This window comes from Lingula anatina, chromosome 1, assembly GCF_051362555.1.
Source record: "Lingula anatina isolate TDL-2025a chromosome 1, LinAna3.0, whole genome shotgun sequence".
Classification (NCBI taxonomy): Eukaryota; Metazoa; Brachiopoda; class Lingulata; order Lingulida; family Lingulidae; genus Lingula; species Lingula anatina.
The window spans coordinates 26,668,125-26,683,600 of NC_141767.1; the positions used below are offsets into that span (position 1 = coordinate 26,668,125).

General features: G+C 37.1%; 3 protein-coding genes across 3 annotated transcripts; 1 reads left to right on the top strand and 2 right to left on the bottom strand.

Annotated features, from left to right (window-relative positions):
• Nucleotides 1–1,327: 1,327 nt before the first annotated feature.
• On the bottom strand, nt 1,328–3,333 carry LOC106164653 (uncharacterized). The gene is made up of 2 exons (XM_013542640.3): nt 2,903–3,333; nt 1,328–2,547 (listed from the first exon to the last, which is right to left on the bottom strand). The coding sequence occupies exons 1-2, from the start codon at nt 3,235–3,237 to the stop codon at nt 1,872–1,874; spliced, it is 1,011 nt and encodes a 336-aa protein (XP_013398094.2). The 5' UTR covers nt 3,238–3,333; the 3' UTR covers nt 1,328–1,871.
• Nucleotides 3,334–10,385: 7,052 nt separating this feature from the next.
• LOC106164755 (solute carrier family 2, facilitated glucose transporter member 8) lies at nt 10,386–13,702 on the bottom strand. The gene has a single exon (XM_013542774.2). It carries the CDS (start codon nt 13,700–13,702, stop codon nt 12,293–12,295), a length of 1,410 nt encoding a protein of 469 aa, XP_013398228.2. The 3' UTR covers nt 10,386–12,292.
• Nucleotides 13,668–15,334, top strand: LOC106164766 (oxaloacetate tautomerase FAHD1, mitochondrial). Its single transcript, XM_013542784.2, has 3 exons — nt 13,668–13,826; nt 14,177–14,273; nt 14,761–15,334. The coding sequence occupies exons 1-3, from the start codon at nt 13,771–13,773 to the stop codon at nt 15,247–15,249; spliced, it is 642 nt and encodes a 213-aa protein (XP_013398238.1). The 5' UTR covers nt 13,668–13,770; the 3' UTR covers nt 15,250–15,334.
• The last annotated feature ends 142 nt before the right edge of the window (nt 15,335–15,476 follow it).

The following is a 15,476-nucleotide window of genomic DNA, read 5'->3' on the forward strand; positions in this document are numbered from 1 at the left end:
TCACGCGGCATTGTCGTTTACATATAAAACCATGGTAACGCTTATAACATATATGCACTGGTACAAACTGAGTGTCAACATTATAACCCCGTGCCGTAATTGTAGAAAATGGCAGGCTGAACGATTAGCTGATTATCAAAACGTTTAAAACAAGTTAGAGAGCAATTTCCATCTATTACGCAAATGTACTAACAACTCCATTTAAAGGTCGAACAAGAAAAAGGAAAATAACAACATTCATTCTCTTTGTACTGAAAACAAAAGTCTCACTGGCACTTCATTTAGCTTGCCACGAGTGGGCACGTGCTTTCATTTAACGACTAGGTAGGGGGCTCGCACTCTACCTGTATTGTGAATTAAAGTGCCAGACGCCCCGGCGCCCAGGGACAGGTGATACTAGAGTCGGTGTCAGAGTGGGTAACATGTGCATCGGAACCAGTGACTAATATTCTGTTTAAGATTTGTTTAAGGTTAGAATCGCCAGTTTACTTGGGAAAATGTAATAGAAAGTTATTTTATATCATTAGTTGTTAGTTTTGTGTTTTTCTTTTTTCACAACAGAAAATGTTATTACGTCGCAAACAAAACATACCCAGAGTAGACAAAACTGTCTCGAGAAAAATTAATCCAGGTGCATTTTAAATATAATTCGAATTTAGCTATTCGGCTATTAGTAGATCTGAATATGAGTTACTTTTAATTTGTTGCATCCCTCTTCCAGGTTTTTGTTCCTTTTGAGTCAGCGTAGATCAAAGTAGCAAAATTACTACCCTTGGGGACTGTCTCGAAACAAACCCAACAGATTGTTAATATGTTGACATTTTCAGTTCATATTACAAATTTTATCAATTATGCGAATCCACATATTTAATACTTAGTCTATTGCATACAGTAGATTAATATATAATGTCTAAGGATAGAGAATTTTTTCTGCACTCTTAGGCCTACACTTACTTTAACATATCAATCTCGTCAAAAATTATCGAAAACGAAATAATACTGAAGCTGGAGAGGATAAACTCTCGCCTCAATCAAGCAGAACAGTTTTAAAAAACATTAAAATTTTCGTCTAACACGTTTCTTTTATTTATTTATTTATTTATTTATTTATTTATTTATTTATGTTTTTTTTTTTTTTTTTTTTTTTTTTTGAAACATGAAACCACAGGGTGTTAAACTGCTTTTTCGGGGCTAATTAAGGATGCTTTGCCCTCTTGCAATTTTAATCAAGGAATAACGAGACACATATAGTATTATTATAGTATTACTAGACACATTAATGAATGAACCCACGGCACTTTAATAAACAACCAGATGACAAAGAAACCTGTTTTACTACAAAAGGTGATTTTATTGCACAATGATGATAGAAACATATTTACAAAACAAAACGATGGTTTGGTTCTTATTGCAGCACCGACCTAATTCAAACTTGGCATAAATTGTTCGTCATGACTTATATAACCGTTGGAACAAGTCAAATATCCAAACTGTAATTGTTGTCAATATAATCTTAGATAAAATTAAATTTCGCACAGACAATAAAAGACGTTATTTCAGCTTATTACGCTTTCAGCAACGTTTACACTTATAATAAATAAATCTGCAAATCTTGCGGTGCTTGTTATTTGACATTACTCCTAATATATATACACCTAATATACTAATATCAGTATGTGCACAGCACGCACTGAGTAAAAAAATTCAGATAAGTCTATAATATCTGAAAATCACTTTAAATCAACCGCAGTTCTCTTCCAAACACATGGGTAAACTTATAAAATAAATTAAGACTAGATTGCACTGTAGAAAATCAACACCAGTTCAACGTTAAATCGTCAGGTATGATTGCCTGTCAAAAAGTGAATCGTCTATTTGTAGAAGTAAGGTTTGAAGTCTATTGGCAGTTCTGGTGTTTGGTGGTCTGGCAAAGAAGCATACTTGCAACTGGAGTTAGTCGAACTGAGGAACATATCTTGTGGCAGCGCCTGTGACAGAGCAGGGAACAACGTGTGAGGGTTCTGCGCGGTGTGAGGATAGTGATGCAGAGGTGGTGCCTGGTACCGCGTGGCTGGACTGGCGTATGGGTGATAGGAGCTGTAGGATGACATCACGGAAGTCATGGGAACGTACCCAAGGCTGTAGTGGTAATTCAACTTGGAATGTTGGCTCTGGTTCATCTTGAGTGAAGAAGTGTCGGGTGAGCTGCGTTTTGCGCGGCGTCTTGCCTGTCGTCTGCGGAAGTCACCCTTTGAGAAGTCTTCAATGCAAGCTGGATGGATAGACCAGTAATGTCCCTTTCCATTATCGGCGCGCCCGTTCTTGATAAAACACTCGTTCAGAGACAAGTTGTGGCGGACACTGTTTCTCCATGCTTTCTCCTTGTTGCTGTAGTAAGGAAAATTGTCCATGATGTGCTGGTAGATGTCGCTGAGAAGCATCTTTTTCTCGCGCGTGCTGAGAATTGCCATAGAAATAAGAGCAATGTAGGACAGCGAAGGCTTGCCACTCTTGTCTTCCGATGTCGCTGTCAATCTATCAGACGTTCTGAAATAATGAAATAATATCAAAAATTAATTCAAATATCCCTTGTGAATATTTTTTTTATTTCTGAACTTATCATTTCACACTACAAAAATGCTCGTAAATAGAAAGTTTAAATAAATTTTATAGACCTAAAACGATTCTAAATAAATTTCAGTTCAATGTCAACATAAAAAAGCGTTAATTGTGTGTACATGTCTTGGATTCGAGATAGAAAACGTAACGTGCAAAACAGGAGACACTGCATCTAACTTCTCGCTGACTTCTATCAGCTTTTGCTCTCATCAGATTAATAATTGAAAAAATGGTACATTTGTCATTAAAAAAACATATTTTATACAATTTTCTCACTCCTTACCTTTCCAACGACCTCAGGGTCTGTGTCAAGTCTAAAGCCGTGTCGCTGCTGGTGGAAGCAACGGAGGGTGACGGGGAGGGAGCCGTGCCCTCGGAAACACTGCTCGTGGAGGCCGGTGACGGGAGGCCACTGCTGCCGGCCGATGAACTACTGTGGAGGTTTGGTATCGGGAACGCCGCGTCATCTTCAGGGTCCACAGCACGAGCCAGAGCTGTGAAGTTTAGGGAAGGAGTTGACAGGTATTCTGGTCGCTGGTAATCTCCGTATTGCATTGGCGCGCCAATGCCTGATGTCAAACTTTCAATGCTGAATGGATGAAACAGAGCCATGCTCATTTTCTGAATTATTCTTGAGTTGTTGTCAAGCGCTGTCCTCTCAAACTATGTTAACTCCTAGTCGTAAATGAGTGGAATGTTGTCCTGTAGAAAACTCCGGCCACTTTTATTGATGGCTGACCGCTGGGTTAAAACTGATTGGTCGGTTACGTTTGACACCCGCTGAGCGAAGGTGATAACTACGACAGCCTTTCAATTGCTGGGAAATGTGTTTGATTCAAACATGCCAAATAAGATGCAACACTCATTGACATTTTTGCTCAAACAATAACCTGGGACGCAAACAACCTCAAGCTTGCAACTTAGATGTTTAAAAGTTGATGTTATCTCAGAGATAAGAATCAGGAACGAGGGGCGATCAGATATATCCAAACCTTTTATTAAGACACCTTAATTGGTTCTCCGCCCTTGTACCTCGTTAAACACAATTGACGCAGGGATGAGCTTTCACCTGTGTTTGCCTGCCGCTGTTATCCGTTAATTTGACACAATAACGATTTAGATCAGGGACAATACACCTGGATGAGCGAGTTATGGATGCATGAAAATATTGTGCACAAGGGCCTGGTCAGGTACTTTTGGCCAAATTGTTGACCAATTGACCACGCCACTTGACACGTATTGGCAGGTGGGAAAAAATGAAAGGAAGATTGAGAAAAAAGTTTGGAAAATAAATACAGTTTGCAAAAAGAAAAGTCTATCGTACAGATGTCTGATATTTATTTGCACATTCTAAATTTTTAATCTCTGTATTATTTTCTAATTGAACTAAATGCGTTGATCTACAAGGCATTAAAATCAATTTCATACGCTGTGGTTTTAGAAAATCATATCAAATTTAATCAGATACAGGCGAAATTCTGGAAACGAAATTTTACTGAATTTTGCTCTTGGTTTCTACATTATTACGTGCGTCTATTTCTTATTTGTTCGTCACCAAAAATGGTGAGCAAGGAGAGAAACGAGAGGTATTACATAAAACACCATTATATTGAATCATAATCATTTAAATACTTAAAAGAAAACCTTTAGTTCTTTCCCTTCATTTTTTTCAGCCATGTATATCAGAAAGATATTATTTTTCATTCTTGAAAGAAATTAATCGATTTCATTTACCGGTGTATTTAATTAATTTTTGCGATTAAGTGTGCCAGTATGAAATGGGATTGATAAGACTTATGTGGAGCCAACACGTTGAACATGTTGAACATGTAGGTACCTGTCTAGAATGACGTCATCGTCATGTGTCGTCTGCCTATATTTCTATGAGAGGTGCAGAAAGTTTTCTGTAATTGACTTTGTGGCGCCACTCGCATCGTCGGGGTTGTTTGGCCAACAAACCGATTACAACATGGATTTCTCCTGTCAACACTCGAAACCAGCAACTCATCTCATCATTATCTACTTAAAGTGGACAAGGAGAACGGTGGCTAATTGACAAACTTCTATTTCATCGGCAAATTCCCGTCAAAATATTGTCACTTGAAATGACAAGTTAAAAGGTTCTTCATCAAACCAATTGAATAGTGAAATGTATCTGAACTATCTCAAGTGCTCCCCGTTATAATGGTGGTTTAAATGCATTCCTTGTTAAAGTTCAGCTAAACACCTGCCGGACAAATCTGAAGGGACAAAGTGGATTTTTTCTTCCTAGGTTGCAACAGACTGACATGCTTATGAATATCTTAAGGGAAATAAAAAATAATATGATTAACAGGAAAAAAATGAACTGAAAAACAGCACAGATAATATAAGCTATGTACAATATTCATAAACGAGTGAAAGTTTACGGAGGATGTCAAAAGTGCTTTCTTTTACATTGTAGGCCTATAAATCAGTGTTCCATTTAACATATTGACCTGTATTATATGTTCTTAACGTTAACGTTTGTATGATCCTTTTATCACATGCATGTTAAACCTTATTTTTAAAATTGATAACCAGGCCCGTAGCCAGCAATTACAAAAGGGGGGTTCTTTTTCTGAAAAAGTGGACCTTTTCCCATAAAAACCTCCTCATGTACCTAGATCAAATTTTACCCAGAGTGGACCTTTTCCCAGCAAAAGGGGCGGTTCTTTCGAACCCCCCGAACCCCCCCTGGCTACAGGCCTGATAACAAACGAATAACAATTGTGAAAAGATTCAGGATTGTACATGTATAATAGACAGTTTTTTCCAAAATGTATAAATGGTTTTGTTCATTTTAAATCATATGCAATCCACTTGTCTTTTATTAACACAATATGGCCTAACGATATATCTCGTATCACTACATGTATTTTCCCAATTTGAGTTCGTGACTGGAAGCATATCGGGAAGTTTCACCGTGTGTTGAAGAGGGATTTCCCGATTTTCACCTGGTCCGAGAAACAATAGTACAGTTCATACCTGTCACTTGACTCATGAGCATGCCCGGGGAACAATTGTTCAAAATTGACTTGTAGCTAAACACCTTGCAAGTGTTATTATTACCCACTCCAAACTGTGAACATAGAAACGACTTTGGCATGACCCCTGTTCCTCCTAATTGTGTCTCCTTCCAGCCTTCAAACATTCAGTAAAATGTTGCAGTATAGCTACCTTTATTCAGTGCTTTGATCTCCTCTAAAAAACATCTCCACGGGATGATTTGCATTTGGAAATAAATGTAAACCGCCTAATTTTTTCATTTACGAAGCTAATTTTTTGCTTTAGATATGCAACATAATTATTTGACATTCTCAGTTATTGGAATTTGATAACAATAAATAAATAAATAAATAAATAAATAAATAAATAAATAAATAAAGAATTTATTCAAAATTTGAACGTCAATATGATGACTATAATAAGAGGCATTACATAAAACACAATTATATTGAATCATAATCATTTAAATAGGCCTACTTATAAGGAAACCTTTAGTTCTTTCCCTTAATTTTTTTCAGCCATGTATATCAGAAAGATATCATTTTTCACTCTTGAATGACATTCATCGATTTCATTCACCGGTGTATTTAATTCATTTTTGCGATAGAAGTGCGCCATTAGGTAGTGTAAGTTTTCATGTCGTGAAGCGTGCGCGTGTTCAGGACATTGATACGGAGTTGAGTCTGGTAGGTTGTTCAGCAGGGGGACTAAATCTATCTCACCGGGGTCGGCGCCGACCACCCTCTGTTCACCTCACCTGATGTGAGAAACAGTAGACCAATACAGTATTTTCCACTTTACGGCGACTCTGTCCATTGCGGTGGAGAGTGAAGCGATGACTTGTTGTTACACACCTCGGCGGAATCGTCAACATGTACTGCAAACTGTGAACAATTTGTATAGCACAAAGCTATCAGTTATTCAATGATAATTTACTATATAATTGCAGCATGCCTTTTTATCAAGCCTGTGGGCTTAATTAATCCGCTTCAAATTATGTATGTATGAGGCAGTTTTATAATTTTTTCATTATGTTTCAAAACAATCATGTTTTTAAAATTCGCAACAGTAAGCAGATTTAGGGGATTAGTTGCCATATAATAATAAAGTTAAGCAAAACGAAAGTAAATTTAAAGGGGGATATAAAGGATAAAAAATGAATTTTTCTATCTATGTTTGACCATGATATATATTGCAATTATGGTATTTATGTCTTATTGAAATATTCTATATTTTTAGCTAAAGTGTAAAATGTACCTTTATGAACCGTGTGTAAAACATACATGCACATACTTTGTAGACTATCTATTGATTAAACAATTTTTATTGGCGTCCAGAGAATTTCCAGAGTCAATTTCACTTTTTAATTAAGCATTTACACCGACTTTCAATTTATATGTTCTTTATATATCAGTAAGTATTGTTTCTCCAATATCATGAGACTCTTTCTCAACTTCGAGACTCGCTGAAATTGATTGGCGTTGAGTTGCATGGCTTATTGGTGCAATGTATATTGAATGAACGAATAAAAAAGAAAAAGGAAAAGAAAATTTCTTCGATAATTCTCGGAAGTGTAGTATTATACTGGTGTCTCTGGTTCACAGAAATTTTGACTCTTTACCTTTGTGGCATGTCTCTGGCGTCTAAAAATCATAGTCTAAAACCGAAATGTCGCAAGTATTATTTCGACGCCTAAAATTGATCTTTAATCATCTTCTCGTTGCATACTACTCTCAGTCTCTTCTTATATCAAAATATGGTAGATTTAATCGTATTCAGTAAAGAATGTAATGTTCTTGTTTGACCTTCAGCTTCCATTTTAATTTTTAAAGTGTGATTGCCAAATGGAAGGAGGCTGCGACAGTAGAAAAAAAAAGAGGGGCGTCATCCAACGGACTTCAAAACACCGTCATGCGTATTATTTGAGCTAACATTTTTATATTGGACGGCACATGCATGGTCGTTATAAAGAGGACTGGTTTAATGGATTAGAAGCAATATTACGAAATAGGATAAATTCATATTGTATATTTTGTGAGATGTCAAAATTTCGAAGAATTCTTTTATTTACACAACGCTTTTTAATACATGCACTAACAATATCCCCAAAAGACAATAGAAATGCCAAATCCCTGTCATGGCATTGTTCGTAATTAGTTCATTAAAGAGGCGACATGTCACATTATAATATGTCACTGTCACAATAAACGTATCATTACATGGTAGAACAAGGGTTTCAGTCCAACAGTCAGTAATCTGTTTTCTTGCAAATTGGTCATTCCGAGAAAGAATTACAACATCCATTTTTTTCTGGAATCTTTTGACATTCAAATCTTATATGAACTGTTATATAAATGCCTAAGATTGCATGATCAGAATAAATTTTCGTTTTCACTGGATATATTAATGACTATTAATGAATATTAAATATCATAAAATAGTAGTTAAAAGGTAACACTTCGACGCTGGCCCGTGCCGGGTGCTGTATCGAGATTTCTCACAACACGAAAGTTGGTAGCACCTGTAACTTGAGACAATAGCCCGATATCGTATTATTAGTGCAATATTAGCATGGTCTAGGACATTGTCTCGGGAGGTTCATAGTGAAGTGGTGACTTGTTGGTGCGAACTTAGCGTGTATCATCAATTAAAAGTACAAACTGTGAACAATCTGTCATAACCAACTTCCGTTCCTCATCCCCGGCGTGCAGAGTATGGATTATGATTAAATTTGTTTATTTTCAACGCAGTTTTAGTTGAATAAAAAACATAACTGAAAATTTCAAAATTATCAGGCGGCGACATCGCATCCGCGGACCCCACCACCCCTTCAAATAATCTTGGATCCGCCCCTGCGTCAAAGTAGACCCTCCTATTGTTTTTTAATTTAATTTTTATTGTATTTCTTTCGATGGAATAATTTTAAACTTGGCTCACAGCAATTGCACGTGTAACTACTTTTGTTATATTTTGAAAATTTGAGCCTCATTAAGTGTCTAAACGTCGGCAAAAGCTGAAATCAATCTTTTATATTTTCAGAAACACACACACCACGCACATTTAAAGACGTATCAATGCTCGGTACACTTTAGCAAAAATTATTTTCCTTCTCAGAAATTTCCAATACTTTTCCATTGGGATAAATTGCTAAAGTGCACGATTTAGACGTATATCTTATATGTAACTACCAAGAAAGGTATTTATAAATATAAGATAATGATGTTTTCGTCAACTGTAACCAATGATTTCTTATATTAAAATTCTTAACGTTCGGTTAAGGCTTCAGGACTAACTTGCTCCTTTTTCTCCCGCGACCACACCCTCTATACGGGGTCGGCGCCAGGGTCACTCGATTTTCTCGCCTGATATGAAGAAAAGAAGAGAATGGCCGATTATCTACTTGAAAATGAAATACGTACTGTTGCTTGACAAGCTTAATTGCTGCACAACGCTTAATTCCATCACCTTTCACTTGTAGCCCACGCACTATTAAGTAAATGCCAATCACTCTGCTGCAGACCGAATTTCGAGTTTAAAAATTGGACCTATATCTAAGCAGCAAATCGGCAAAAATTCCATCTTTATCTCCCCTTGCATACATTATTTTCATCCTATATTTGCTATAAAATAAAAAGACCTGGACGAATGATTACAAATTATTGAAAGTAAAATTTCGATAATCGGCATGCTCGTAAATTGACGCATTGTTTTGAGTGTTTAAGGAACCCCATGTGGTCGGCACCAGCATTTCCAACATGTCAGACCAAAATCTCCACTTCACTCCACTTGTCGAACCAAAACAATCGTAGAAATTCTTAACCCCACTCGAGACGATTCACTCCCTTAGATTAGGGGTACTCGATTCATTCATCTACATAAATATCTTAATAATTCCATTAACTATGAGCATGGGAACAAACGCCCAGATAAAAGGGAAGAAATTCTTAGAGCAAAAGCAAAAGAAAATTGAAACATTGCATTTTTTATCAGTGCAGCAGTAATTGTAAACATACTGTTTTAAGTTCCTTTTTTGTTCTACTAAAATCGAAACGAGTCAATTTATACGCACTTGTAATTTCTATAATATTTCTATTAAAAACTTAAAGAAGGGGGAAAAGTTGATTTGTCTTTAGAGAAAGTGATTTCGCGTTTTGCGTCAGTGGTAGAGCGACCGTACATAATAATTCAAAGAAAAACTATTATATGTGCCTCAGAGAATGTGAATTAATAGGCAGAGTCATATCTGCCGCAATAACTGCCACAATTTAATGTATGATTTGTATGCGCTTCTAGCAAGTCCAAGCAATTTACTTATACATAGCTGAAAATTTCAATTGTTCAAAGCGGTATCAAGCTTACTAAATACATGTATAAGCACAGTTATACACACAATGCACCAGTTGAGACGAGAAGTTTTCATCAGCTGGGTGAGTATTTAGAAGGTGGTGCAGGGGTTTCCAGGGGTATTGTGGCCATGATGTGCCACCATAAATCAGACACATGCAGTGTCACAGCCCTGGATTTTGACATTAGCAAGCATGAAACTAATGTTACGAACACAGGCCTGTTCAAAATGAGTTGTGTGTTTACGTCATTCTCATAAACTTATCAAGATTTATTAACATCATGTTGTGCTTGGCACGTCTAGTCTGTCAGACACGATAAACTAAATTTATCTATGCAGATTCACTTAGCAAATGTTTGTACCGTTCTTTCCACAATTCACAGAAAGAAAAAAGTATTTCAATAAATCCCTTTTATTACCCTGGATATTACACAATTTATTTAAGTACATATACATGGAATGTATCATCAACAAAGAGCAATCAGAGCGCTCAGGTCTATTTTGCCTAACCTCCTCCAGCGCTTTATTTCCCCCCGAGATATTGCCATTAGCACTCTCAAATATAGGGTGCACATACCGGGTATTTCAATGCTTGATTCGTTTTCAGATATATATGAACAAAAACATCCACTTTAGACTTACATGTATGTGCACTTATGCAAACCAATTACTAGCATTTTTTTCCCCCCAAGACTGCACTACACAACAAGAGAACAGCAAAGTATCGAATCAAGAAAATACATTTGCAGCCATTTAATGAAAGTAACACAACTCTGAAGCAAAAGGTTTCAGTTTAAAAGTATTAGACATGGGCTAAAGCTAATAAAAATCAACAAAGCAAGATAACAGTGGAACTTTTTTTTGGAAGTTCGTCTATATCAACATATCTAAAACGAGACAGACATGCAGCTTGGTTTCAAAATGCCTCAAAACAAAATTAAGGCTGTGTTCAGAATAGTTGTTATCGTACTAGCAAGATCAATCCATCTCAGCAGGGATTTTGCTAAGGCGCAGTCAATGTAATCAGCTTAGTTGTCTGGCATGCCCCCTCGCTAAGCAACATGAACAACATCATGGTCCATAAAGTTTTACTAACTTTACCAAAGTGCTTAAAATTAAAAGGGAGCGTGCCAGAATATTAAGATGATTACTTTCATTGTGCCCTAGCGGGAATCGCAGCTGAGATGGATCGATCCTGCAAGTGTGACAACTTCTATTCTGAACACATCCTATCTCAACCACTGGTGGAGACTATAATATTATACACACATAGTCTGTGCATTAACATGTCATCATCTTCTGGATCCTGACCTTGAACGTGTTTGTAATTTACATGGGCTAATACATTACTGAATAATTCAAGCAGACAATTCGTGGTATAAATAATAGCCTGGTGGGTGATTTTGTTAAAACAATTAACATAACGACAGACATTAACAAAAAGCTAAATACCAAATATAATGGGGCTTTAAAAAACCTTCCTACGTTTTATTGTGTGCACCACAATGACAGTGCCATTTCATTTAAATTTAACTATTCTAAAGTAAAGAATGAATAGTACCATATCAACATTATGTGTAGAACAAGCACGGCATTGCAGGGCAATAATTCAACCCTTCTTTTCTTCCTAACAAAACTCTGACTAACCTCCTTTCCCTTCATTCTAAAACACTATATCACATTACAGAAAAAATATTTCATTTTCTAAATACATTTTTGTATCATGTCCCAAATATCTACTTTTTCAGAAATACAATCTATAAAAGTACCCACAAGCAACTGCTCATTGCCTTACCATAGTTAAGATAAATGATGACCATCTCCGCTCCCAATCAGCCGCAGGAATATTTTGATAGCAGTGTCACTAGTTACAGAACTAGAGCACAATGATACAGACTGCTGATATATGTTTAATCATATTATCAATGAACAATGCCAGCATTTTGCATTGTTGACAGTGAACAATTCCACATCACTGATATGCAATACTAGCAATTTAAACTGGCAAAGAAAATATAAGTGGGTCTAATTACAAAGAATACCACAAGACATCTGTGCCAATTTTGCACAAATTGTTTCAAATGAAATACTTCTAAGTTTGTTTCAATTGGAAAAGACTAGTGTGAAAGAAGTTTCTTTACAACATCAAAATAACAAAATGACATATTCAGAATAACAGAAATAAACATGAATAAAAAAATGATAGCAAAGTGTATTAAATTATAAGACTTCTAAACACAAATAAGTTTGTGATCTGTGCTTGATTTGGTCCAACTTTCTTAAAAAAACAAGACTAGAATCTTAAACACCACGTGCTGGGATAAACTTGCTACCCACAAAATAAAGTTCAATATCTTCAAGAGATTTCCCTCTGGTCTCTGGAACATATTTCCAGGAAAACAGAAAGCCTGCTACACAGAATACACCAAAGAACCAGAATGATCCAGCATCACCAAGCATATCCTGGAGGTTTGCAAAGTACTTGGTGGAGACAAAACCAAAGAACCAGTTCACAAGGACTGCAATTCCTGTTGCTGTGCCTTTTGCTTTAGTTGGAAAAATCTCAGACACAACTAACATAGGCACTGGTCCCCAGCCTAGAGAGAAGGCTATGATGTAGACTATCAGACTGCCTAATGCCAGCCAGCTCAGAGATGCAGCAGGGGTTCCCCCTGCAACTGCGTGAAAATACCAGCCAAAGGTTAGGCAAGAGATTGACATTCCAGCACCTGCAAAAATCAGAAGTGGGCGTCGTCCAGCTCTGTCAATTATTATACAAGCTAGGACAGTGAAAACTACCTGTACACCACCGATGACCACAGATGCATATTCACTCATCTCTTTAAAGCCAGCATTCTCAAATATGGAGACAGAGAAGAACATGAAAACATTAATGCCGCTCATCTGTTGAAATACCATCAATCCTATACCGACTTTCAAGGGCCTGTAGATTGACGCATTGGTCCACAGTTCTTCAAAGGAAAGCTTTTGGTCTTGAGATTCCAAACCTTCTTCGATATCACTGCATTCTTCTTGGACATCAGTGTGAGGTCCACGAAGAAACTGCAGGCTTGCCATGGCTTCACTTTTGCGGTTGTTAGCTAGTAAATAGCGAGGAGACTCTGGCATAAAGTACATCAATATCGCACATGCTGCTCCTGGAATTATGCTAATAAGAGCCAAGTTTGTCCACTTAAAAAACATACCAAGGGTGTACACATCTAAGATCCCGAGTGTTATCCCCAGCTGGATACCAGAGCCCAGCATTCCTCTTAATTCCTTGGTCGACACCTCAGCCACATAAACCGGCCCAACAACGGTTATCATCGCCCCTCCAAACCCAGTCAACAGGCGTCCAACGTATAATAACAACAGTTGTCCAGGCCAGACAATCAGAAGCCAGCCTAAAGTAAACGGGACAGCTGTCAGCATAAGCGTGTTTCTTCTTCCAAATTTTTCAATGGTCCAGCCTGCTACAGGTCCCCCACATATACCGCCTATTGACAACAGTGAGCCAAACCAAGCCGCCTGGTATTTATCCATCATGCCTTCTTTTTGCATCTGGGAAACAGCTGGAGAACTGTACCCGATGCTGAAACCAAACGCCACTGCGCCAAGGCATGCTGCAACAGACGCGACAATGAGGTTTTTAACAGTCCCGTTGTACTTGGAATTCACAAGTTTTCCTCCAGAATTCAGCAACGTCGCCATTTTTTTATCAATCTCCAAACATAGAAGAACTTCTTGACCTAAATAATGCAACTAGGTCGTCTAACATCATGGCACGATTTGTGGAAGCCGGGAAGAAGATAGTTGCAGTTGGAAGAAACTATGCGTAAGTTTATTTGACCATTTGTAGTTTTGAAGAAAATGACACACTTAAGACACACAGACCATGAGATTGCACATAAAGTTGTTAGTTGTTGACAATTTTATTGCCATCACATCAGTCCCTCATCTGCTTATCTTCACTGGTAGAATCGGGATGATCCCGTAGAGTTTGGGAATTATAGTGCAAAGTTCACTGACCAAGTTATGCCATATTAAGTAGACACTGATCAGGATCCCAATAAGGTTTTTCATTCATTTCAAATCTGGGTAAAATCTTGTTCTAGGTCGTACATTGGATACTGCAATACATGTACGTGTAAATTGATTATATTTGCAACGTGTTTTTACTCTTAGGGAGCATGCCAAGGAACTGGGAAATGCACTGCCCACAGAACCTCTCTTATTTCTTAAGCCAACCACAGCATACATAACAGAAGGACAAGCAATCAAGGTATGTTTAAAGGTATACGAGATGCAATTAAAATGCCCCAATGTCATATTTTTTGTCAGAATATCTTACAAAGCTCCCAAACTTGCCCCATTTCAGACTTCATAGTGATGGAAACCTGAAAAATATATAATGTTGACATTTCCCGTGGAAATGTTAGATCAACTATGGGAGTCTAAAGGAATTGTCATTCGTAAGTTTAATTAGAAATATTTTGTGATTCAAGTGCAGGAATGGGTCGATCAATGATTTGCAGTTGGAGACAATTGCTTCTATCTTTTTTTTTTTTGTGTAAAAATCCCGTATAGTACAGGATACCTTAAACAAAGAAGTTATTTAATGAATTTGTGGATCATTCAAATGTACAATACTGGATTAAGAGTTTTTGAAAGCTCTTAAATGATGGAAAATGAATGTGAGAAAGTGATTAAAATAAAATAAAAAAAAGATTTACCCCCATGTTTAATAGGAAATAATTTTCATTTTTCAGGTGCCCATAACCTGTACATCGCTACATCATGAAGTGGAGTTAGGGATCGTCATTGGTGAGAAAGGTGCAGACATCTCCGAGTCAGATGCAATGAAGTATGTTTTAGGATATACCCTGGCACTGGACATGACCGATAGGGCAAAGCAAGAAGAACTGAAGAAAAAAGGACAGCCATGGTCAGTGTGTAAAGGATTTGACACCTCCTGCCCAGTCAGCAGTTTCATACCAAAGGAGAAAATTCCAGATCCTCAAAATATCCGACTGTGGTTGAAAGTGAATGAAGAAATGAAGCAAGATGGTAACACAAAGGATATGATCTTTACCATACCTCATTTGATAAGTTTTATTAGTTCTAAATTCACCCTGGAACCAGGTGATCTCATCTTGACTGGCACGCCATCTGGAGTTGGCCCAGTTCAAGCTGGAGATGTCATAGAAGCTGGTGTGGGAGACATCATTAAAGTCACTTTCCCAGTGGAGAAAAAGTGAAACAATTTCAAAGTGATTAACAATACAGAAAATAGTGAAATTCAGCTGAATAAGCAATCTGTAATAAATGACAATCGTGGTGTAACCGGTGTTAATAGTTTTATAAAGATGGCAATAACAGTTATCTGGAAAAGTGATGTTTTAACATTACCATTAGGATTAATTAAGTAAATACCAATAGTAGTACAATTAATGCATTATTATTATTATTATTGCTATTGTTTTAG